The sequence below is a fragment of the Bombus impatiens genome, unplaced genomic scaffold (genome assembly GCF_000188095.3).
Source record: "Bombus impatiens unplaced genomic scaffold, BIMP_2.2 scf_0136, whole genome shotgun sequence".
NCBI classification, from domain to species: domain Eukaryota; kingdom Metazoa; phylum Arthropoda; class Insecta; order Hymenoptera; family Apidae; genus Bombus; species Bombus impatiens.
In genome coordinates this window covers 1-26,169 of record NT_176555.1, presented here as the reverse complement: position 1 = coordinate 26,169, position 26,169 = coordinate 1, and the positions used below count along the sequence as shown (strand labels likewise).

Here is a 26,169-nt window from a genome sequence, read left to right as displayed (position 1 = left end):
ATTAATTACTGAATTGTAAGAAATATTTGAAAATGTGTTAGTAGTTTATTCGGAAAATTTAAATAATTGTAAAAGGCTGGTGACTATGCATTAACGTGATTTTAATTCTCTCAAAGATTTTAATCTCTAAGAAATCATTGTAAGAAATATTTGAAAATATGTTAGTAGTTTATTCGGAAAATTTAAATGATTGTAAAAGGCTGGTGAATATATGCATTAACATGATTTTAATTCTCTCTCGATATATATAGTTTTTTTTTTACATGTTAATGTATATACTTTCACGATAAAGAATGAGGATTAGCAACTGATTAAGTATTTATTTATTTATAATAAATACTTATAAATAAATCCTCTGTGAATATGCATATTGTATTACGTTACATCACGCAATTTTTTGGTTAAAATTCATATTGTGAATGATTTGCAAACATTCACTGTATTTATAAATTTTTTACTGAATATAAGCAATTGTACTGAACACAGCTAAACAAATAAATAGATCAGCGATTATTTTTCTAAACCATTTTTTTATTTCTTTGTCAGGAAATGACTGTTAAGGCGTATAAATAAATACGAAGGATTTCTTACAAGCTTTAAATTTATGAATTTGAATGAATTAAAATTTTTAAATGTAAATTTTACGGTCGTGTTATTGACAAGTTTTTATCGCTAACTACAAATTTTTATTTTTATTGTTTCAAACTGTTCTTTTATTCCTTTAGTAGATTAGAAATGATGGTATATGATAATATTGTATATGTTCTGAGAAGAATTGCAACTCTACCAGCAGTAGTTCAAGAGTCGAAAGCCTTTCTCAAAGGAAAAGAACTTCTAGGTACAGGTTATGCCACTTTAGTAAAATATTACCCTATTTATTTTCCGTATCTCTTCCCTATTTTTACATAACAATTTTTATCATCAGTTTCGCAGTTCTGTTGTTTGCATCAAAATTCAGATTAAATTAATACAAGATGATCCGGATGGTAGAATTTTTCAAATACAATATCAAGTCGTAAGTTACCATCATTAATTTTAATTGCTTTTGTAAACGGTACAATAATGGAAATATATTATTACTTGAATTACAGACCAAGAAGAAGGCAGGGAAGTGTTCGAAGCTTCCGCCCTGACTGTTTCTGAATTCTCACACAAAACGTGAAGATGTAGAAAATCGCTACCTTATATTATAATATCTTTACCAACAAAATAAGTAACTTCTTCTTTGTGCCAAACAAGATCTACAATCCACTATTCGTTCTTATTTCCTTCCATTCTATCGAATATCAATTAAACACCCACGAGTCGTTCTCGAAGTCGATTTCATTGAGAAGTTCGTCTTTCGAGATTCGACGCTTCGATCTTTATGAAGAAAAGTGGCCGGATTTCCGCTGAACGTGATGAAGAGGACTGGTTTAATCTTAATTTCTGTAAAGTCGCGTGGACGTATAGGGTGCATGGTGGGATTGCCGCTATAAAATCCTGGGAAAATCGAGATACAGCTTCTTCAGTATTGTAAGCTACATGGAAACACTTGGAAGGTTCGCTAGTATTTGGGCGGTTCTGTTTTTCTGCGGCGTCCCGTTTTGCAGCTATGGAAACTTTCCTTCTAAAGATTTTGGTGAGACTAGACGAAAGATCTAAGACTATCTTTTTTTTTTTTATCAATATTATTGTATCGTTATCAAAGAATCTATTTGTGATAGTTAGTAGTTTCTGTATCTTCTGTAGAAATTAGAAATTGTAATCAATTGTAATCTTTTTCTTCATAAGTAGAGATATATCTGGTTATAGAGAATTAAAGTGACAGTTATTGCAGGAGAAAAATTGGACGTTCTGTCTAAGATAGTCAATTACATTCGCCAAAGGCCTCGTCAAATGAATGCCGATGTTACGTTATCTCTAACGATCGTCGAAGGTAAAGATTTGAAATCTACGAGTTTAACGAGTACTGAAACCTTAAACAAAATACCTCCGTTATTCTTTCGTACAGCTAACGCGGCTGCTATCTTTTTGCATGAAAATGCGCGACATCTTGTGGAGAAACATCGAAACATTCTTCTGACGGTTTTAAGATTATGCGATTCTACTCGACGAGATTTGTTAGATAAAGTCATTCCAGAGAACGAGGACGTCCAGTTATGTAAGAATATCACATTAAAAAAGAAGATACCGTGAAAACCTTTTTTATCATGTACAAAATTGAAGTCTTTTAATTGTAGTGCACGAAAGCATAAATTATCCAATTTTGTGGCTGAAAAAAATATCATGGCGCCGTGGCGCTCTAAAAAAGGGGAAGACCAATTTTAAATTAAATTATCGGGACATACGAGAACTGATAATGCAAGGACCGCCCAAGGAGGAAGAAAGCGATCGATGTCTCGCCGAAATTGTTCGGAACAAATTGAATTCCAGCAATAGAATTCCTGATTTGTGCGCGGAGATATTGACAAATCGAGAATCTAGCAGAGGATACCCTCTTACACATAGATTGTTGATTGTTCAAATTGCTAAGATAGTCAGTGTCATTACCATATCTTTTCTTTCATGTGTCTTTCATCTTTAATCGAATTTCGTTTCTTTTTAGTTGAAATGCGATCGAGGTCTTCCATCTTCGGAATTAATACTATCTTACTGTTCCGCGATCCTCGAAGATCTGATCGATATCGAAACAGCTGGATTTCCTTATCAAACGCCAGATTTAACGATGGAACAAGGTAATACGGAATACATATATATAAATTTGTTTTCTCGTCTAGTCCTACTCTTTTAGTAACGCGTCCTCCTTTATTTTGGAAGTTGTTCTATGCGGCATGGAAGGATTCCTGGAATTCACTGGCAAGCACTATGAACGATTAGTACTGCGTTGGTCTCGTCCCAGCGGTTGTTTCAGTTCGTTTGGATATAAATTTGCCAATAACGAGATACGCGTGTCGCGAAGAACCTCTAAGCAAACGGACTTTGGTTGCGATAGCCACGCTACTGGTTTAGCCGCTGCCACGCTTTCTTTATTTATTCGCGAGAATCTGGAAAACGCTCGCTGGTAAACGCTCGAACCGCCCGACGAATGATCGCCTGCATAACACGTACGCGGATACGGCGCACCGATAAAGGCGTAACGAACCAGAGAAGAATCTGGAAACGACGGAAAGGAAGATAACGAGATAAGGAAGAGGAAGAACAAGTTACAAACAAAAAATAATTTATTTCTCATAGTCCGTAACAATAGTTACAAATGATAGAATCTCTACATACGATAGAAAGACGAGTAGAATAGAGTAAAAGTGGGAGCAGGGGAAATAAATAGTCAGTCGTTAACCTTGCGTAGGAGAGACTGGTTCTCGCGGTGTGGTAACACGTATATTTTTGCATATGCTTAACATTTTCTTCATCCTTGAAAATGGAATCTATTCTCGTCCACGGCGGGCATCAGTCTCGCCTTTTTGATATCGCGTTCTGGCAAGCCGGCAGTGTCGGTTTCCTAGCAGAAAACGCGTCTCTCCCTCGCGATTTCTCTCGAAACCCGGGAGCTTGCACCCTCGAACGACGTCCGCTTTTCTCTTCAATATCCGATATGTTCGATCGTATTAGTCGATTTTTTATGGGCTATATAGATCATTGAAGCGAATTTTCATTAGATTTTAAAACACCGAAGTTCCGACGAAACTTCAAAAACTTTCATATAATACACGTGATATAATTTTCTGTGGTAAGTATCAAAATACTTTCACGTGCCATTATAAATATACGATGCACCGAGAATTTTAATATTTTACCTAAAAATAATTTTATTTTATAAAAAGTAAAATCTCGGAGTACTTCCTAAGCAAATCTCTTTTTTCATTGCTTTTTTGCTTTTATTTAAAGGAAAGAAAAATAAAGAGACGAACAACATAGGTAAAGCATATAGCCCGTAAATACAGCGAATCATCTTGAGAACTTCCAATTTCCAACGCAGAAGATTATTATCGTTCGAGGGAACATCCCGGTGTCATAAATATGTCCTAATCTACTGTCGACGATTAGTTTTGGTTTATAAACACGATTGCGTGGTTTTCGATAAATTCTCTATCGACAAAAAGGCGGTGTCTCGTGCTTTGGTGCGATTACGCTAATTGAACTTTAAGTAACTCCTTCCGAAGCAATTAGACCGTTCTTTCTTGCGATCGAAATCAATTTCTCGTCTGAAAGAAAGAACGGTACAATTTTTTCGCGAAAAGGAGACTTCTCGCTGCTTTTTTCTTTTTTTTTTTTTCGTAAAATCACCGATTCGCTTCAAGGTCGCCGATAATTGTACGGCCTTCCGTACGGCCCCATTCTGCTGTTCAATTTATCGTATCTCAGATACTGGAAGTAACTGTACACTACCAACCACAAGTAGGCATAGATTACTGAAAAAATATTAAATATTCATTACAATCTCAAATAAATGGGCAGCTGGAATTTAAAAGTTGTCAGTACAACGTTTTTTAAAGAATGCTCGAAGCGTTAACATAACGAGTTTTTTAACATTTCGTAAATATCCTCGTAACCGTTGAATATGCCAAATAAAATTGAAAAGAATTATAAATGTCAAGATTGTAGAATGCAAAGGTATTTATAATTCATTAGCTACTCACCGACAGCTATAAGGCCAATGACGAGCCACAGAATTCCATTTATTGCCGCGTGATTCACGAAGAACATTATGGATGTGTATAGGACACTCACTAACAAACCGACTGCTAACATCAAGCCCAGAATTACCCATGGTAGCATCATAAACGTGTTTTTCTATAATAAAACAATTTTCTCACTTTTCCTTTCGCTTTCGATTTATACAATTAATTATATCGGACGAAACAGCATCGAGCGAATGACATCAGAAAAATTGAATACGATTTACGATTTTTGTAGAATCGATGGAGAAACGATTTTACCTTGATAGCGCCAACTATGAGCAGCATCGAGATCAAAATTGTCATGCACAAGTTTATCGCGAAGATGATTTTAACGATGCTCTGGTCCAGCACGTCGATCAGTATCGTCTTCCATTCGACGTTCAGAGTAAAGATCATAATCAACGAGATGATCGATAGAATCTAACAAGCAACGAAACGAATAATTTAACCCTATAGAAACGATTTTTTCGTTCAATTAAAATTACAAAATAGAATTACGAAATTACTAATTTTAGGTATTTCGTTCCGATAAGTACTTACGATGCCCAATATTCCGGTGAACAATGTTCCCGCTTTTAGCGAGTAACATCCGCAACACGACGTGAGTTGCATTCTGAAAAGGAACAGAACAATTTAAACTATATTTGCAAAGCAAAAGGACACAGAGCGTTCTTAATTATTATTCTATCGATTTGTTGTTTGCCGCAAATGTCGAGCAACCACTCTGATAGAATTTAGATCACGAGTAGAATTAGAATCTGACTGGTGCTCGCGTATTTTTAAAGCCGATTGATGAACCAATTTCTCGTTCTTGTTGTCTCGGTGCTTTTTTCGCGTAGCTGAATATTAAGAGATTTTATTCGAAAGTCGTGGAACGGAAGAAAAATTATGGATTTGAATGGTAAAAGGTGGGAATTTCGAAGTTTTTCTCCAATCAACCGCCGTTGAGTCACGCGGCATCGAGTCACGTAACAAATTTGGAGGATCGCGACTCAAGGATTCAAGTTCCTCCAACAAGCTGCTTTTATCGAATTAAATGTCACAGAACGTTTCATTTTCCATTCTGCGAACAGTCGCGCCGTTCGGCATCAATTATAACGTTTGCATATCCACGTGGCGTGACCAACGCATTAACATCCTTGATATTACGTCGAACTTGACGCCGTATTATACTTCACTTTAGTCATTTTTATTTCAGTCTGAGCGTCACGTAGAAATTTCTAAATATTGCGCCCGTGTGAATGGGCACACTCGATAGTTGGTCGCATTGTCAAAACGCAGGACGACGATTTTTATCAAAACGCCGATGTATAGCGTACGCGAATTGTTGTACGAAATGTATCGCGAATTATAAATAAACGTAGAGTCGTAGCTGATTCTTGTTTCGAGTGTATCTAGCGTTCGATACGATTCAGCTTTGATGCTTTTTCTTTATTCCGCACTTTTCCGAAGAGATGCCAACGTGAGAGAGAAGCGAAGTGAGCAAGAGGATTATGCGGCGGAACTTAATGGAAGGGGAACGACAGAAATGAGAGGAAAACGAAGAACACCAACGACGATGGTCACGATCTCTAACATGTGGCATTAAAACGACGAAGTTTAATTCGTGGCACGCCGAGAATAGAGGGAATATGGGTCATTGGCATAGGTGGCCAGATCTATTTTCGCTTGTTCGCCGGTTCGTCTCTTCGGCCTATCCGGTGCTGACCTTTCTTTCCGCGTTTGTTATTCCACCAGGCTGTCGTATCCGGCCGCCAGACCATAGGAAGCTTCTTCAGAACTACCCCGATCAAATAAATTACCAATATCTTTGAATTCTGTTCTTTCGTATTTCTTTAGCCCGATTAACGTTTCCTTGGAAATGAAATTAATTTTTTCTCTGAGAGGAAAAGATCAACCGTCAGTGTGGAAAATATTGGAAAAATTTCGTTCGTTAAATTCGTATTAGCATCGACAGAACCACCCGGTTTATCGTTACGTTTGTTTTTTAACTAAGAAGATGCGACACTGATGAATCGTAATTAACAAACGACGCTCGGTATCGTTTAAAAGAGCAAGAAAAGAAGTCGGAGAGACAGGAAAAGGAGATCGCCGTGAGATCGGTCGATACGAGTCATACGAGCGGCCGTGACGGTCATGGCGAACACGAAGCATCGTCGAGGTCTGTCGGGCCCCATAAGGAAACGCTTCTCGATCCCTTGTTCCCGTATTTCCTCTGGTTCACCTCGTGCAAAAAGGAAACGCGTCGTCTATGAAGAACCAGTCGGTTGACATTGGCCACCGTTCGATTCCTCGCTCGCTCCGCTTCTGTCTCGGTTTCAGAACGCACGAATCCGTGATTTATTCGACCATTAAACGACACGGAACACGACCTGGCCGTCTCTGCGATCGATTCCTTCATCGACGATTCCTAGGACGCGTCCCAGGAACAATGGAACAGAGAACGACGAGTTAATTCGATCTGGAAAATAGCTATAAGGACGGCTCGATAGAAGGAACGTTATCAGCAGAATAGATAAATAAACGAATTATACGAGTCTTTCAGGCGCTATTTCGATCGATTCCATTTTTTGCTAATTTCATAACGTTACTACGCGAAGACACGATTAAAGAAGACCTCGACCTGAATGGAACTTGGCGTGCTGTTCAAAGTCTTAGGCCTTTTATAACGCGTAATAACATAATTTCACGCTTCTTTCAATTCGTTTCATTCTATTTGTTTTAACTTAGCAATTGTACATTTTACTATGGTATAAAGAAGTGACAAATTTCAAATGAAATTTTAACACCTCCACGTGTAACGTGACTGCGGTCACGCGTTGACAGCAGCATCGAATTGACTCGTTACGTTTATTCTATCGTTGGATAAGTTTGTTCGAATAAGTTGAACGATTAAAACGGCGATTATGCGTTATCCGACGTAGCTTGGACGAAACTTTCGACGAAGAAGCTGTTTTCTTAATTCTCTAGCCAAGCTAAAAGTGCAAATCACCGATAAAGATTCGATCGAAACGTGTCGTAATTTTCCGTTTTATCGCGTACGTAGATCGTAAAGAATAAAAAGAGAGAACGATTGGAAGAAACGCCAACGCGTAAATTCGTTAGCGGAATAATAACATTTGCACGCAACTATGCGCACAGTCTATAAACAGCGATGACACACGAAATAAGGTCGCGTGAGGTGAACCGAGCATTCTGCGAAAAAAGCAAAACTGTGGTAAAATCGCCATTATGCTCATTACTTATTACCTCATCGCGACGCGATACCTCGACCTCGTTTATCGCTTTTAATTACATTCGTGCCACGAGTCCGTTTGGCGAAGGAAATGCAGAAGGAAACGATTACGGAAGATTAAATCGCGAATTCTGACGCTTGCATTGAGCGACTTTGTCGGTCTGTTCGTCGTATTCCTTGCAAAAAAACACGGTTGCATCATCGAGCGAGAGAGATCATGCTCGGCCTCGAGAGGCTGTTTTCAACGAGAAGGCGTTCGCTCGTGGATACGAAGGCGGGTTACAACGTTTCCTTTCAAGTACGATTTAGGAAACGTGGCTCACCGGTATCCGGTGTCTTTGATATTTAATTAAGAAAGAATGTTTTAATGATCGCCGTGTTAAGTCGAGGTTTGCTGAGTCAAGCGGCGACACCGCGTTGCTCTGAATTCGAAGCGTGTAAGAGTGGCGTCAGAAATTTTGCCAAAATACAGAAAGTGTATTAAAACAATGGACACGTTACAGAAGTGTACTTTATAAATCGGAGACACGAAAGGGGGTCGTAGGTGAAAAAGATACAGTTTATAAATAGAGATAACAACGAGAACAGTATTAAGCAAATTCTCGGAATCGCTTTTCGCAATTGAGCCATTCTCAGAGGTTATCTCGATTAACTTCGTAATTTCGAAAGTATAAAAGAGTGTCATATAGAAGAAATTGTCTTCAGTTATCTACCAAAGCGTACCTAATGCTGATCACGTTGAACGAACAGAAGACAAAATTGCGGTGGTGTGGAACGAGTGGGGTCCCCGTTAAATTTAGGCAGAGCACGCGTGCTAATCGACCGAAAAGAAATAGAAAACCACTTGATACGCGTGTTTACGCGGCGCCTACTCAATTATTCTTGACCCAGATACATTAATCGAAAGAGTGGAAAGGGCGCACCAGTTACTTAGCGGAGCTTCCTTTTCTTCGATCAGGGCGCTGTCCCTCCGTGAAACGGATATCAGAGGATCGATATCGCGCCAGCTTTTTATTCGCGGCTTCTTCGCGATAGAAAAATCGCGATACATAGAAATACAACGATAAAAAGTTTATTATATAGGCGTTTACGCATTGGAACGTTACACAATGGACGTAACGACGGCGATTCGCATTTGAATGTCGTCGTTAGAATTTAACATTCAGATGTTTATCAAAGGTGCGTTATGTGTACAGCATCCACCGCGGCCTCCAAGTCAGGTGCAACGTCGTTCGCGGAATACCGATATCGTGTGTCGCGTGTCGATACTTTCGCAATCGTCTTCCGCGTTCGCCAAGGAAGCAAGAAAAATGATCGCCTTTCATGCTCGATGTTGCGTTCTAATTTCTTTAGTCACGAGAAGAACAGAAACGTTTCCTTCTCACGCGTCGTTACTAAATTCTTCGTTACTCGATTTCGATCGAATCGAATCTTTCGATGCTTAACCGGATCCTTCGACCAAGAATGAACGCGATCGATAAAAAACACATCGATTTCATTTACGTCATTTTTAATGGTAATAAATGCGAATAAAGGCCACAAGAGAAATGTCAACGACCCGATTCCTAAGTAACGAAATTAATTCTTTTGAGAAATTGGCAATTCGAACGACAAGTTGGCTCGGTCTTCGTCGATCAACAGGTTAAGAGCTTCACAAAGTAGTCGACGAAGATCTATACTATTCGCATATTCATAATACACGTCTGTATAGTTGGACAAGTTGCTGCGCACTTCGCATACGTGTTTTCATGGTTCACAGTCGCGAACGCTACTATTGGCCTCCTTTTACTTTTCTCTCGCCGCCGCCACCATCGTCCTGCTTCTTGACTACGATTTTCGTGGTCCATTCGCGAATCACTCCTCCGTTTGTTTCAGACCTCCGTTAAGCCACTCTATTTTTTCCCTCGTGTTTCACCAATATGTTTATTTTTTCAAGCTTCTCTGACTCACAACCGAGTTCCTTTTTCTTCCTTTGCTTTGGTCTTTATTTTCGTTGATAGTCTCGGACGATCAGAGTAGATAAGAAAATAGAAATGCAGATGGATAGAAGGGTTGTAAGTGTAGCGAGGCTCGAGGCGCTACGCTATTATTTTAAGCTTATTCTTCACTATCAATTGACTCGTCGAGTGACGAACTACGTACATCGATAAAATTCAGTATCGTTAACATAGGATTTAATAAAATAATATCGGCAGTAGATTCGTCAAATCCACTGAATGGATTTTGAATATTTTGTTCTGCATTGTTGAAATGCTTTTATCGAGATGGAAAACGTAATTATACATACTTATTTATTTTCATTACACCATTTCAATTATAGTTATTTAGCAGTAACTACAGTATAAGACGTATGCAACATGTATTTATCGAAACATTACTATAAATTGATAGCGCTAACGTTAATATTATTTAATATTATATTATTGGAAAGCATACAGTTTAATATACTCTCGAATTAACGAAAAGAAAAAGAAAATACAAATTGGATAAACGAGGAATATAAAACACGACAGAAAAGGAGGCCGCGAGCGAATCGCGTTATGAAACGTTTCTGTTTTGAAAGAATGTTAAATACGCGGGAGTATCGAAAACAACGACGTGACATTCGCGTAGTTTGGATTATTTCAGTTATCAAAGTTCACGTGATTTTTTGCAACTTATTCTTCGATAATTAGACGAGTTGGTCGATAATGAGGAAAATTTTCAGAGATCTTAGCAGCCGCCAGTGGCGACTATAACCCGATGTAGATAAACTATACAGACTATGTCTGTCTGGACGGCGATAACGCGAAAGAACTCGTACGACAATACGGTAAATGGTTTTATAAAAACAAGCTTTTCCCGAGAATAGAGAGAACAGAGATACGTTTGAACCGGACGATGCTGCATCCAGGATGTTCGTCTCGATTTCAGTAATCCGAGCGTTACTTGTCTTTTGCAGACCTTTCGTTTTGTTCGGTAGAATTAAAACGTTTGCTTGCTGACGATGAAACTTAGATCAAGACGAGATTACAACGATATTTAAAAAAAAAAAAAGAAGAAAAAAAACACTGATTTCTCTTTGCTTCTATATTAATACGTTTTGGGGCGACGTTTCTATGTTGTGGATATTTTGGAAATTGTCAATGCGTTCGAAAATTAATCTTTGCGATCTGTTCGTACATTACGGAAGGAAAAGGAAACTCGTTCAATTGTTCAACGCTGTCTCAACGTCTGTTTTCAGTGAATCACACGATTGCATCGTGAATCACAAGATTACAATGTATCTTACAGTTGAAAACACAGGTGATATGAAAATGAAAAAATTCGAAAGTTTACCGGGTGTGTTTACCATGGAGATTTGCTATCTCGACGAAGAGTCGTGCCTTTTCCTAAGGCGAGAAGAATTTTGTGCGTTATTTGCACATGTTTCGCGGTCTATGCTAAACACAGGCCCGTAACAATTTTTGTCGCGGCAGCTCGCGTATTCGCCATACATTTTCATCGTACGAGCAAATTGAAGAAATCGCTCACTTGGCCGATTATACAATTCGCCGCGATTATCGTCAATTACCACGGTGATGGATAGTTTTCGCTTATCGTACGAGCTTGTCTGTCCTTCGTTCGAGTTTTTGGTGGAATTTTTACGAGCTAACGAATTGTTCCTTTGTAAATAATTTTTACGAAATTTAAAAACACGTTTCTACGACGATAGCAAAAATTATCGAGTGTGCATCGTAAAACGTTGCAACCTTGAAACTTGAACGTTGTATTTCTTTTGATTTTATAATCGTCTGTTGTCATTTGTTCACTTATTTGTTTACGCCAAAGGAAAAAGAACTTGTTCGTTAAGAAATATAAACTTTTCAGTATTATATTAAGAAGGAAAGAAATTATCGAGCAAAAAGGAGAAATAAATAACGAAACGATTATTTTAATAAATTGTTTTCCAAGGATTTAAATAATCCGGCGGTAGCTCAGGATCGAGTTACGTTTGTTAAAAGTATTACACCGCTTCAAGCGCTTTTAATTACCACTCGAGGTTACCAAACATCGACTAAAAACTGCTCGCGTTCGGTACGTCACTTTCCGCCACCTACGATCCTCAGCTTCCTACTTTCTTCCCCCGCAACTGTCGCTTTCAAACCCTTTCACACATTTACAAATCTTCTCGTATTACTCACTTACAAGACGAGAAGAATCTAACTCAAATCTACGACGCTAAAGAGAGCTTCGTGCGTGATCACTTTTATCCGGAATCATCTCCTCGAACTTCAACTTCCGTTCACCAAAAAGATCGAAATCAACGCAAACTTTTCACCTTCACTTCTCGCTCGTCTCTCGTTACGTGTCTTCTTCCTCTCTATACATTTGAATTCCCCTTCTTCCTGCTTTTTACACGTCGTCAACGTGCAACCATCTCGACGTTATAAAAGACGCCGATGACAAACGAATTTTCACTGACTGTCTCGTTTAAAAAATAAGAAAAGAAAGAACGAAACGTTCGTTCGATTTACTCACTTTTGAAAGATCGCTGTTCTCTCGAGAGGATCGAGCGCGCGAGTTCCGAAAGGAAGACCGGAAGAAAGGTACGTCGGGGCGAATGAGGAAGAAAGTCGGGTGCCGCGAGGCGCAACGAAATTACGCTTAGGTCCAGCGCGGTCCGCTCGCAATAGGAGATGGTCAGAAACTGTGCCAAGAACAGTACGCGCGCCGCCGCGGCAGACCGCGAAGTTGTACACCTACGACGCATATACCTACATCTACACCGGTGGCTAACCAACACAACATCGCGCCGCGGCCGATCGCCGATCGGTTTCTCTCCTCTTCGCTTCACCCCGTGCCAACCGATCGCCGTCACGTGCAGTTTTCTTTTTTTCTTTTCTTTCCACGGAAATGACAAACGTGGGTAAAACGTAGCGAGCGAAGAATCGCGAATCGAAGCTGCGATCGTGCAACATTTGGATGATCGGCGGACGAGTTGATAAGGGTGGTCGATCGTTGGATACAGGAATAGCGAAGAAGAGAGAATCGTGCGAGGGAAAAAACGTTTTAGCAGAATGGTTGGAAGTTCGTGGAGGAGGTTGGGGCATTTGAAAGTTTGAAAATTACTAAATTTGAAAGTTGGAATGTTATAGGAAGGTATAACGATTTATCTAAGGGTGCAGAGAAATGGAAAATCGGTGACGCTTAATTGAACGATTAAGCGGTCAGTAAAGAGATGTCAGGGGCAAACAGGAACTGTATTTAATTAAGTATATTAAGCTTGTTGAGTGATACAATAAGAGAGCGGGGTAAAAGGTCGGTGGAATTGAATGAACCTCGTTTGGGAACGCTGTCCGAGTTAAATCAATATTCGGATTGATAAACTCGGAATTGACAAGATTTCGCGGTGTATTCCATGTCTTAATGCTAGAACGTTTTAGTCAAGACTTTGTCCTTGTGATTATTTTCTCTTTTAAACAGACGAAAGCTGACTTAGATACTTTTCGAGGGAAAATTATATCTTTAAAGTACGATTGTTTATTCGTTAGAAATGAATAATACTTGCGAGTCGACGAAAAAATTTCACTTATCACGAAATATTTGTCGTTCAAAAAACATCGTGCCACTTGTAAAACGCAAATATAAGCTAATCAGTACGAATATAAGAAACGAAATAAATAAAATTCAAGCGATAGACGTTCTATTTCTTGCAAATGATAAACGGAACAATATTTCTCGCAAAATCGGACGTCTTCGAACCGGAGAAACGAAAAGAGCGGTATCTTCGAACAACGATATCGGCATGAACGTCTATTCTTGCAACGCCATTTCTCTTCATAAAAAAAGAAAAGAGAAAACGAAAAAAAGAAAAAAGGAATCTCAACGATTGTTTTTTACAAAAAGCAAAATAAAAGAAGCCTCACTCTTTTTGAAAAAAAAGAATCTTCTCCGGTAGTTCCTTAAAAATAAGAAAAAGTTCATACGAGATTAAAATCCGTTGATATCGCGAAAAAAATAAAAAAGAAAAAGAACCTGAAAATTACGGAAAGATCGAGACGGACGTTTTTTACTCAACTGCATCCGCTCTCTTTGTCCGATATAATCGATTCGTTCGAAGCGATTACGAACTCTTCCATCGAGGAATCGTTGAGATCTACAATAGAGGTGGCGTTCCTCGACGTTTCGGAAGCTCTCGTGTACGTGGAATCGAAACTGTCGGTCGTTTCCAAAATTTGAGGCGAACTCGAGGACTCGTTTTGTTCCGTGGACGCCTTACTTTTCTCGACCTCTTGTTTCGAAAAAATGATCCCTTCGGCATCTGTTTGATCAACCACAGAGCGTTCTTCCTTTTCTTCTTCCTTCTTGCTCGACTGCTCGCAATCTTCTTTCTGAATTTCGGAAGTAGATGTTTTCGACTTTGCTCCACAGCTGCTCGTTCGAAGTTTTTCCGCATTTAACATTTCCTCTTTTTCTTCTATTAGCACCTTTGCACATAGATTCATCTGTGCCTCGAGTAATTTGGTTTCATCGTCACGCGTTGATAGAGACTTCGATGAATCGGAGTCATCGTCTTCTCTATATCTGAAGGTTTCGATTTCTTCTTCCGCCAGGCGCAATTCTATCGAATCTTCTTTAAGTTTATTCGGTTCAACGATGAACGGAGGTTCGCTCGCACGAATATCGAGCTTGCTAATGCTGGCACTCCCAATCGTGTCAGTCGATCGGGAAGCCGAGTGTATTTGTGAGTTTGAACGCACTCGGACATTTTCAGAATTAATTTCCGCTGCTTCTTCTTGCAATTCTGTCTTTTCTAAAATTCGTTCCCTTAGCGACACAGATTCTCCAACCTCGTTTTCGAGTTCAATCGAGTCCAAATATAATTCCGAATCGTATTTGGTGAATTGAGAAATTTCTATCGTTTCAAGATCGACGATTCTCTCGAACGAGTCATTTTCCTCCTGTTCCGTTTCTTCATATTTTTCTTCCTTCGTTTCCTTTATCAGCGTCGAATTTTCAAAGAACGTGGTCGTCGAAGTTGGCGTTGCGTGAATCTCGAAAGGTTTCAAGGCCGACGTGGACGTTGAAATTTGTTTAAACGAGAAGATCTTCCGGTAGTAGTATCCCAGATAAAAACAGGAGATGGCCAGCAGAAATGTGAAGATGGTGTATAAGGATAACTTTTCCTTCAGCTCCACGTTTCCCTCTCCATCAATTTCGAAATCTGACTCTTCGTTCCCATCGATCTTATTAAATTTTATTTTTTCAAGAGACTCGTCTTCGTCGCGTTCGAACGTTTCTTCGCGAATCGATCTTTGCATCTTTTCGTTCGCTTCGCTCTCGAATTCGATCAGTTGAATATTCTGATCGGCCTTGTCGATTTCTTTCCAACTTACATTTCCATATTCCTCGACTCTTGTATCTAGCATGTCTTCTTCGGTAACTTGATACGTAACATCTACTTTGTTTTGCTTTGTCGTTATTTTTTCGTCGACCTCTTCGACATCTTCGATCGTAGTAATTTGTTCAATTTGTCCTTCCATCTCCTCGCTGTCGATACTTTCTTCAACTTTGATTTCTTCTTCCGTGTCAGTCTTGTCCAATATTTCGTAGGTTTGATTTAAATTTTGTCTACGGAATTGCACAGGTTCCGAACGTTTCAGTATGTATTTCTTCAAATTGCTCATAAATTTCGTGACGACCTCGTCTAAAGATGCATCCTCCGAACAAGTAGTTATTCTTTCTTCGTTTAACATACTATCAGCAGCGTTGTAGTCGCTGACGCTCACGATTGGCCTTGAGGGAAACGCTGTAAACATCGTTCCTTGAATCTTCTGCAACATCTTGAAATATTCGCTTCTTAACGTCGTTTCTTCATCTTCGTCCTCTTCCTCCATTTCCTCCGTACCAGTTTCTTCAATTTTATCATTACCTTCTTCGTATTTGTCATCCGTTAAAGAGAACAAATTTATTTTACTCGGTTCTGCCTGTTCAAGCACTACGTGAAGTTCTTCCGGCTCTTCGTCAGAGGTAGCCAAATCGTCACCTATCACGTCGCTTAATTTGACTACAATGGGGAACTTCATGTCCGTGAAAATATCTTCCTTGATGAATCTTAAGCAATCCTCTTTAATGAATTTTAATATTCTTCTGTCCTCTATCGGCCATTCTTCCATCTCTTCATCCTTTTCTTCGTCCTCTTCGTCGATCTCGAACTCTATCCGATTCTCGTCATCGTCCACTGGCTCGGGAAGAATCTCCAGTACGCCGGAAAGGTTTTCCAGATTGAATCCGCGGAAGTTCAAGTTCCTCAGGAACCGAGTCACTTGGATTACAACATCGTTTAACCCAAGTCTATTGGCGGCTGGATGTTCGACTTCGTCCACGAGATCTTCCAGAGATTCCACTTCGAAACTGATAGGCAAACCTTCTTGATCCATGGTAGTGATACATAGATCGTAAAGAGAACCTGTGTGACTTTCTTCCTCTTCTAAAGTTTGAAGTGGTCGAATGGTAGCTAAGATGGTGTGCTCGAACATGGAAAGATTCGTCGAATATCTATCCGACTGAAAAATAAAATCGTCTATCGATGACTCTGACTGTCTGTTATTTAAAATGTCATCCACTGTTTGGATTTCTCCGGGCAAATCGAAAGTAGAGTTTACAGATCGATGGGAAAACATGTTGTACAGCTTTCTGATGGTCTCCTCGTCTACGATATCCCATACAGGAGTGTTGTTTTCTCTCGGGGCGTTCGAATTACTTAGAATGACGCCGTCAGCCACGTAATTCGTGTTGATGTTCCTTGTGAAATCCGATAAATTCGTGAATATTCTTCTTGAAGTTATTCCAGGTTCATTCTGTGATACTTCGGAGCTATACCTTCGAATTTCATCGGTTATTTCATCGGCTATTCCATCGGTTTGAAGACTTTCTTTTTCGTCATCGATAGATTCTGGAAGATATTCTGCAAGACTATCGTCCGAGACTGCAGAATCTTTGATTTCTTCTTCTTTATCTGCTTCGATCGCGTGTTTTTGATAGCCCTCCGTCTCTGATACTAGTTTAACTTCCTTTTCGAGGTCCTCCGTTACTAATATCGATCCAAATTCCTGTTTTTGGTCTTCAGCTTTCAGTATCGACTCAGTTTCATTTCGTTGGTCTTCCGTTTCCAACGTCGGTTCAACTTCCTTTTCGTGGTTTGTTACTTCCAATATTGCTTCAGCTTTCTTTGGCTGGACCTCCGTTTCCGATACTGGCACAACTTCTTTCTCGACATTCTCAGCTTCAAATGCATCTTTCTCTTTAGAATTCTCGAGTTTGAGCGTCGTTGCTTCGAATTGGGTCGTCTGAGTGTTCGCATCATCTAGAAAAAGCTAGTACTTGCTTAATCTCCTCCAATAAAATGTCTTCAAGGTTTTTTAATGTACAGGTTACGAGAAGTATTTACACATACATGGTAGAATCACGTTAGAAAGGAATTTAGAAATTTTGAAACAATTCTTACCTCGCTTCTGAGAATATGATTCATCCTGTCGCTCGATGATGCTGGAAGACCACGACGAAGCAACGTCTTGAGTTGCCGTAGGCTTAATCAACGTCGTTAAGTCTCCAACTTGCGCACCAAAGTCTTTGCCATCCACAAAAGTCGAGGTCACTTTGTCGTGATCGCTCTGAACGAAAGATACGGCGATATTCGCACGACTTTGAGAGTCGCGAGAATCAAGCTCAGCCAGTCGATCCGTGTCAGAAGACTCTGCAGAAATTTTTAAGCGACTCCTGACATCCTCTTTAGCAGGTGTCCTCTCTAAATCGCGACCTTTTTGCACACCTTCCAACTTCTTCATCGAAACTATCGAAACGTTTTCCTCGTCCATCGACTTCTTCGGTTTACTGTACTTTGTGTGTTGCTTCCTGGTGTCCGTCTCACCAAGGATCTGCTTGCTCTTCTTCGCGTCCTGCTTCACCTGTTCAGCATGCGATTTACCAAAGTTATTCAACACCTTGTCCGTGACCTTATTAGCATTGGACAACTTCGAACAGGAGTATTTTTCATGTGGAACATCGAAGAATCTTGCAGGCGCGGCGAATTGCATTTTATTGTCCATAAATGGAAGATTCGACAGTGGTTCCGTTTCCGTGGTTGCGTCTGTTAACAAGTTCTCTTTGTCGAAGCAGTCGTTGTACGTCGTTTCCACGTTTCGAGGAATATTTTTCTTATAACGTTCCAGGTTGTTCTTCCTCGGATAACCTCGATTCTTTAGGCTTTCAGGACCAACCGTGGCCAAGTTTCTTCCTGAAAGCAGCTTCTTCTTAGCTTCCAATTCCTTCTTGTCCTTCAGCAACGTGACTTCGTTGTATGCTTTTAGAGCCTTCATCTCTCGAGCTTCCTGTTCTTCCAGCGATTCCATTCTCCTCTTCCATTTGAATTTCTTCGAACCGTGGCTCGATTGCTTATCAGCTGGCCTCTTGGATGGTTCTAAAAGTTCCTTAAACGGCGACGTCTTCTTCGTATTAGCGACACTGGAGGCGTCAGGCTGCGCGGGAGGCTCGTTCTTGGCCTTTTTAGGATACACCGGAGGTTTTCTGCGATAGACCATCGAATCGAACATCGATGGGCGCACAACCTGCGAGAAAGGAATCGTGCCGAAAGTCTCTACTTTGCATTTCGCTGTGCATCTCTTATTCTCGCCCCTCTTGTCCAACTTCGATTCTGTCAAAATCGAGTATTTGTTGTCCTTCTGGCACGTTTTACAATCGCAGACGCTTCTGTCGGATACGGATTTCGTTAAGCCAGCTGGTTTCCTCTGATTGTCGTTAAGTTTCATTGGTTTTTGACGTATAGGAGGCTTGCCGTGGTCTTTTCCAACCGAGTTCTGCGATTCGATCTTACGTTCGTGAAGATTCGCGATCGGAGAAGCGCTTCTCGATTGTTCTTTCAGGCATTTACGTTTTAAGAACATCTTCCTGTGTTTCTCACTGAGATTCGAGGTTCTTGGCAGATCTTGATGGTCGTCGTTGTCACTTTGCGTGTGGGCGTCCTTCGTGAAGCTTGAGATACCAGGCTTATGAATATCGCTTAATACGGAAATATCGTCGTCGAGGGATTGCATGTTCTCTGGCACGATTTCAGAAGCGACATGCTCGTCGGTTTCCTTGGAGGAGGTAGATGCTGAGATCTCGTACCTGATGGAGGCAATAGAAACATTTTAGAAGAAGGTCGTCTATTCGAAGGTATCTAGTCGTTCGAGTCGTCTATTAAGAAACAATTTTGTGTCTTACCAATTTTACGTAACGCGTTCACTGTGCAACGATCAAGCTTAATTTGAAAACTTTTGCTTACCTCTTCGTTGTGTCGAAATGGGTAATAGGTAAACCAACGATTCCCAAGTCTTGCGACGCCGACGATGGATAATGTTGATCGTTCTGTTTTAAGAAAGTAGATGGTATTGACACGTTTTGGTTAGGCTGACCAGGGAATATACTCCATTTCTTCTTCTCCAATTGCTGAAGCATACACTGCAGCTCCGAGTTATTGGCGAAATCCTTTTCATAACAGCCGTCGAAAACCTTCATAGAGTCCTTGACGAACCTTGGAATATTAGCGTCGCCGAATGAATATTCAGGTGCATTTACTTTTAATACGTTTTTCTTGGTTTTCTTCGGCTTGCCAGGACTCAAGCTGCTCCTCTGCGCGGAACTTACGTCTAAAAAAAAAAACACATAGAATTACTTGTCAGACCAGACATTTCTTCGACAGAAATGAAAATTTTAAATAGAGTTGTAAAAGTATAACGACGCGTACCGTCGTCGATGGCGGTCGTAGGAACCATAATCTTTAATATTTCATTTTCATTCTTCAATTTGCTTCCACTTTCATCAGATTGGACGGTCCTCAAGGTTTCCAAATTGGTCACCACGTTCCGGGCCACGCTCAAATCTTTCACAATGTCCGATAAATTTTGAATGCCAATGGACGTGTTACACTGTCCTACGTACAATTTCCGAAAGACACTCGATTCGCTCTCCGAAATCTTTAAAATATCCTGCTTGGGTTTATCGTCTAACATCAAACTTCCATTCTCCAACTTTTGGTTGTGCTTCTTGACATCCCTTAATATGTTCAGATCATTTTGTAACAATTCCCGTATCAAAAGTAAACTGTTATTCGTCGTAGTTTCTGTCTTTTGATTCTGACTCCGATCAACGTCGTTGGCGTCGTCCAAGCACGAGTGATAGATCGTCGATTTCGAGCTATCAAAGTCGCTCTTCTCCGCGCTTCTCGTCATCTTGCTCTCGTCGATACTTTTGTTAGGCGTGGAAGTCGCCATCGTGCCGCCGTTCGTGAAACAATACTCCTCTGCGTTCGCTTTGTACAAATACTCGTCCACGATGCAATTGCAATTGAACAGAGCTTGCAGTTTCACAGGACTGCTACTTTTCTCTACGCTTCGTCTCGCGTGTCTCGAATGGGAGAGATTCGACTGAGACGAGTCCTGTTTTCTCGATAAAGAGTCGCTCTGATTCGAGTCCTCCGCACGATCCGATGGATACAGTTTCATTTGCTTCGCGCAACTCCTTTCCAAGCAGTCTGCTGCTACTCTCTTCATTCCAGATGAACTTCGTTGCTCCACCGATGGATTTGTCTTCTCCGAACATATAGATCGATCATCTAGCGACTGTTCGAGAAGGACGTTCATCGAGGACGTAGGTGGATTGCTCTAAATTAACATTTAAAGTCTTATGTATAAGGTGATTTGTTTTAAATATACGTATAATTACTATGAACGATGGTTCCATCGAATACTCAGATTCCTTGATATAACGAATAATTGACTGTTAAAAAATATTCTTATGGCCTGTGTGAAACATATTACTTGTACGAATTTATCCTGTAACTTCTACGTATATCGGGAAAATACGACTATGAAAGTTACATCGAGAATCATAGAGGCTGTTCAGATTGCGACAAACGTGGTTAAGCCATCTTTTTAAGATTTCACAGAGATTATACAAAACGTTTGATGAGAGTTATCGAAAGATCATTCGGTAGCGTTCCAAGATCGGAAGATTATTCGATATTTCATCGATTTCAACGGAAGATATTTTCAACAAGAGCTATTTTACTGAAAGTAATAAAAGAAAAAAGAAAGAAGCAAGCTACCAAAACTTACCAAAATGATATCCGTCGTAACTTTATCCTCCGTAGTTTCACTCGTCGTCAGCTCGTTCTCCTTACCTTCCATCACCGTAGTTTCATCCTCCTTGCATCCATATATCGCGACTTGCTCCTCCACGCGTGCATTCATTACAATTTCGTCCTGCTTGCGTTCATCCATCGGAGTTTCATCCTCCTTACGTTCGTCCGTCGTAACTTCATCTTCGCGATCCTTCGTTCGTCCGTCTTTCACCTTCCGCAAATCTTTCAGCGTGTTGAAATCGTATTTATCGAAGAAGTATAGAGACATATTTTTGGTGCTGCTTGTTAGCGAATTGTCCTCCAATTCCGTCAACTTTTTATGAATTTCCCTTTCTTTGATCCTGGTACGCGCATCGGCGACGTCTTGATCGGTCAGCCCAAGAATCCTCATGGTTTTCTGAGCTGGCGTTAAATTGGGATCGTCGATGATCCGCGAGATGGTGTCGTGCGTCTCGTAGGTCTCGTAGCTTTCGCAGGATAACAAAGTCGTCAAAGACCGCGTCCTATACTTCGAATCAGCCAACTTTATGTACAGACGACCGACGATTAGGTTCGAGTCGCTTCTCATTCTCTTCAGTTTTCGCATCTTTTCCATGTGACACTGTTCAAGGAACAGACAGGAATTGGAATACCAGACGTAGCTGAAAATGACTGGCAAACGAAATGGCGATTGGATGACATGTCTGAAAGTGGAAATCTATGGATAAGCTTTCTTTCGATCGTTCCGCGTAGCAAGGTATTTCGAGAAATCGACACGAGCAAGTATTTTACTGCAGCATTTACTTACTCAGAGGGACGACCTTTACGAGGACGAATTCGAAGAAAATAGTCAAGGAGAATCTCTTGTCGTACCAAAGCAGAAGGCCAACGGCTATCACGATTACTTCCAACACGACGTTTTTAAAAAAGCTAAGGATCAGCCAAGGTAAGAGGAGGTTCGGCTGCGTTGACGTTAATATGGGATAAAGGTTGATCATATAGGAGAACGTGTATAGGTGGGCGATTACGATTCGCGTGATTACGATCCATGATAGAACTATATCGGTTGAGAGAAAATAATATCGAATTAGTAAGATTGGCGTTGTCGACGTTGATTTCGTCGGTGCTCTAACCAGTTTTGATTGTATCCTCGCCAATAATGTCGAAAATACGTGTTCCTTGCGATAAAGACAAGTTCCAAATTTGTTCGAGCTTGTTGCTCCATTTAATGGGACTCCAATCTAGTGTGCTATTAACCTTCGAAAGACACCGTCTGATGAAAATATATTCTCTTTGACAATTTCTTTATCGAGGAAATTGAAGCCATGAATTGTCATCGGTGGATCCAAGTCGTCGTCGTCGTCCGTATTTGGAAAATTTAATACACAAACATACCGAATACACCGAGGAATCTATAAACGGTTACTTCGAAAGTGAAATTTGAGACAGTGATTAGGTTTAATAGAATCATTTCTTTCGATATAATTTTTTGAATAAAGTGACCAAACGTAGTCTAATAAGTTTACTCGATGTTTTCCACGATAGCGCGAGTTTGATCTTTTTAAAAAACAAATCTGCTAAAACAAACTCACAAATCTTCGAAAAATCTTTTCTAAAAAAAAAAAAAGAAAAAAGAGAAAAATAATTGTCTAACGGTGTTAAAAAGGTCATATCTAAGCAATGTTCATAAGGAGAGCTAATAATATTAATAACGAATCGAAGAAGATGAAAAGAAAAGAACTGATTCTGACTATCGAAACGTCGATTGGTGGGCACGTGCTGTTTTAGAATTCATGGCTTCAGTTGTCGCTCGTTGCGTACCGATGAGTCTTTTTTCTCGAGAAATAGAATCAAAGGTTATAGAGGTTAGGTCGATAGGATACAAGGAAATGTTTAGAAAAAAAGGAAGAAAATAAAACAATGAAAGAAACGAAAGAATAAAAAGATTCTTACCAAGCCCAAGATGTTCATTATTAATCGTTCGGTTCGTCTGGAAATACCAAGGAAACGTCCGAGGAAGCTAGGCATTAGGAACGCAAAACTGTCGAAGGAGCCGGAGGACCAGCAGCGAGTCGTCGATTCCACGAGAGCCGATCATCGTCGACTCCGTTCTCTGATCTAAGAGTTCTTGATCACCGAAACCTCCGTTCTGAGGATCACCAGGGAATTTTTAAGGGGCTTCGTTCGCTTAACGTCACGTTAATTTTGACGCATTCGGCTTTTCCAGTGGAATTCCGTAGCCGAACGATTTCGAGGTAACAATTGACGAGAGCGAGTTCTCGATGACAAATGAAGGAGAGTATGGTGGGTTAAGAGGGGCAAAGAGTTAAAGAAGCTTTTTAGCGATTCAGTTTGGACGATCAGTATTATTGTCAATATCGTTTTTGGTATTTAAGGTTCTCAGCGTTACCATATGCGTAAAAAGGATACTGTAGATTCTAACTAAATCGTCTGATCAATGTAATATACTATAGATAAAATAATGTTGAAATATCGAAAAAAATATTGATCGTCCGAACGTTTCTGTACGATTGCTGGTTCGATCGTAGCGACGACCACGTGAATTTTCTTTAAAAACAGAATAGATTTAGAAAGTAGAAGTATAATTAGGATAATTGCTGATACGTGATAGAAATTGAACGTTTTTCGATACTTCTGTTTTTCTGATAATATCACTGTAAGTCTGTTATTTTATTCGAACTATATATACTTTATAATATAAGATATTAAATAAAGTTTTGAACATTTAATATTTTGTTAATTGAACATCGGTTAAAAATAATTATGCTCTTAATTTATAATAGTTACACAGTTTGACTATAATAGTACAATTATTTTCACCATAAAATGGTATTGAATATAAATTAATATAGTTCTAAATCAAAAAGTAGTATCATAGACATGAGAATTTAATTTTAGTTCGTAAAAATTATTATAATTATAAAAATGGTTACTGCAGTAAATCGTTAAAAGCGTCGACCTACAATAGAAATTAAAGAATTAATCGAAGAACAGCTTTTACAAATTACATTAACAATTTATTACATTTAAACTATTGTCTTATAACACAAACTATTAAACAACAACATTTAAATTATTGCTTTATAATATTTAAACCATTAATTAATAACATTTAAACTACTAATTTACAACATTTAAGCTATTAAATTATAAAACATAAGCCATCAGTTTATAACTTTTAAATTATTAATTAACAACATTTAGGCCATTACTTTATAACATTTAAACCATTAATTTATAACAACTAAACCGATAACTTATAACATTTAAACCATTAATTTATTAAATAGTTAAAGGCGTCAATTTACAATAAAAATTAAAAAATTATTAAATTTGATCGTGTTATAATGGAAAAACCGCCTTTCACAACAACAGCAAACCGTTACCGTTCGATTCACCTTCAGATACCTTTGCAAGTACATGCCATCAGGTATATATGCGGTGCGAAACTCGCGCGCGAGCTCATTTGCGTGTGGTCTCCCGTACCGTAAAGATCGAAGAATAGTTTTTACAAATTACAATAACAATCTAGAACATTTAAACTATTACCTTATAACGCTTAAACTAGTCATCAACAACATTTAAGCTATTACTTTATAATATTTAAGCCTTTAATTTCTAACATTTAAACTATTAATTTATAACATTTAAGCTATTAAATTATAACATTTAAGCTATTAAATTATAACATTTAAGCCATTAATTTATAACATTTACATTATTAATTAACAACATTTAAGTCATTAATTCGTAACATTTAAATTACTAGTGGACAACATTTAAACTATTACTTTATAATATTTAAGCCACTAATTTATTAAATAGTTAAAGGCGTCAATCTACAATAAAAATTAAAAAATTATTAAATTTGATCGTGTTATAATGGAAAAACTGCTTTTCACAACAACAGCAAACCGTTACCGTTCGATGCACCTTCAGTCACCTTCGCAAGTATATGCCATCATTCGACACGAAACTCGGGCGCGGGCTCATTTGCGTGTGGTCTCCCGTACCGTAAAGATCGAAGAATAGTTTTTACAAATTACAATAACAATCTATAACATTTAAACTATTGCCTTATAACGCTCAAACTAGTAATCAATAACATTTAAGCTATTAATTAGCAACATTAAAAACTATTATCTTTATAACGTTTAAACCATTAATTTATAACATCTAAATTATTAATCAACAACATTTAAACTATTACTTTATAACATTTCGACTATTAATTTATAGCACTTCAACTATTAATTAATAACATTTAAAATATTAATCAACAATATTTAAACTATTAGTCAACAACATTTAAGCTATTGATAAACAGCATTGCAACTGTTTGATAAAGAAAAGAAGAAAATTGTCGAAACGATATTTAGCTTCTTTTCCACTACCTTCTCCCACCCACCCTGCCTTAAACTGCTTTATTTTCAGGGAATATTTGTAACCGCGCGCAATGCGGTTTAGAGTCAGTGTTTGCTACGCGATAGTTTTCTTTCACAATTTAAAAATCACGATAATTTTGATTAAAGTCGCGGAAACGTAGTCTTAATCTTAACAGTTTACTTTTAAACATTCGTTTCCGGTATTAGAGTCAGTGCATCTCTCAATACGATAAAGACTCTCCAGTGGCTGAAGAATGTAAGTAGTTTTATATCATGTATTTCAATTTGTTCGCTTCTTTGTATTTCTTTTGAATTATTTTTAATTAGGAAATAAAAATGATCGATAATTTAGAAAGCTATACATGTTTTTTTTAATTGGAATAAACTGTTAAAGTGTTAACATTTGATTACAATAACATTGTCTCTGATATGCATCGAAAATCACTGAATTTTCAATTGTTTTATTTCAAACTTTTATATCAGAGTTTCATTCCGCTACATACTTATTACAGTTTTTTAGAATTTCAATCTCTATCATTACTAAAAATACAAATTTAATCAACTTCCATTTTTCATTATCTCCAATTTTTCAAACGATCACTCATCGTGTTCTGTTCTGTAATAGATTTTTCGCAACCTCCACTTCCATCATTGGACCTTCAACGGTTCCTGCCTGATATTAGTCTTCCTGATGATATTCGCTGGGGTGGCGCAGCATCCATGGTA

The 26,169-nt window shown here is 38.9% G+C and overlaps 3 protein-coding genes and 1 long non-coding RNA gene across 5 annotated transcripts; 2 read left to right on the top strand and 2 right to left on the bottom strand.

Annotated features, from left to right (window-relative positions):
- Nucleotides 1–977: 977 nt before the first annotated feature.
- LOC117151301 lies at nucleotides 978–1,205 on the top strand. Its single transcript, XR_004461112.1, has 2 exons — nucleotides 978–1,015; nucleotides 1,092–1,205. It is a non-coding gene; the product is annotated as an uncharacterized LOC117151301 (long non-coding RNA).
- Nucleotides 1,206–1,324: 119 nt separating this feature from the next.
- LOC100742138 lies at nucleotides 1,325–3,870 on the top strand. 2 transcript variants are annotated; one of them, XM_012381995.3, is made up of 6 exons: nucleotides 1,327–1,621; nucleotides 1,820–1,918; nucleotides 1,994–2,143; nucleotides 2,223–2,518; nucleotides 2,588–2,717; nucleotides 2,800–3,870. In XM_012381995.3, the coding sequence occupies exons 1-6, from the start codon at nucleotides 1,525–1,527 to the stop codon at nucleotides 3,045–3,047; spliced, it is 1,020 nt and encodes a 339-aa protein (XP_012237418.1). In that variant the 5' UTR covers nucleotides 1,327–1,524; the 3' UTR covers nucleotides 3,048–3,870. The 2 variants fall into 2 exon arrangements, with proteins under 2 accessions (XP_012237417.1, XP_012237418.1); XM_012381994.3 differs by having other exon boundaries at nucleotides 1,325–1,621; nucleotides 1,820–2,143.
- Nucleotides 3,186–12,625, bottom strand: LOC100748685. Its single transcript, XM_012381996.3, has 5 exons — nucleotides 12,397–12,625; nucleotides 5,202–5,274; nucleotides 4,920–5,081; nucleotides 4,620–4,773; nucleotides 3,186–4,391 (listed from the first exon to the last, which is right to left on the bottom strand). The coding sequence occupies exons 2-5, from the start codon at nucleotides 5,271–5,273 to the stop codon at nucleotides 4,276–4,278; spliced, it is 504 nt and encodes a 167-aa protein (XP_012237419.1). The 5' UTR covers nucleotide 5,274; nucleotides 12,397–12,625; the 3' UTR covers nucleotides 3,186–4,275.
- Nucleotides 12,626–12,775: 150 nt separating this feature from the next.
- Nucleotides 12,776–23,236, bottom strand: LOC100742015. Its single transcript, XM_024365490.2, has 8 exons — nucleotides 22,991–23,236; nucleotides 22,171–22,294; nucleotides 21,846–22,094; nucleotides 21,033–21,709; nucleotides 19,664–20,579; nucleotides 19,202–19,565; nucleotides 17,366–19,044; nucleotides 12,776–17,224 (listed from the first exon to the last, which is right to left on the bottom strand). The coding sequence occupies exons 1-8, from the start codon at nucleotides 23,063–23,065 to the stop codon at nucleotides 13,932–13,934; spliced, it is 7,377 nt and encodes a 2,458-aa protein (XP_024221258.1). The 5' UTR covers nucleotides 23,066–23,236; the 3' UTR covers nucleotides 12,776–13,931.
- Between the last annotated feature and the right edge of the window lie 2,933 nt (nucleotides 23,237–26,169).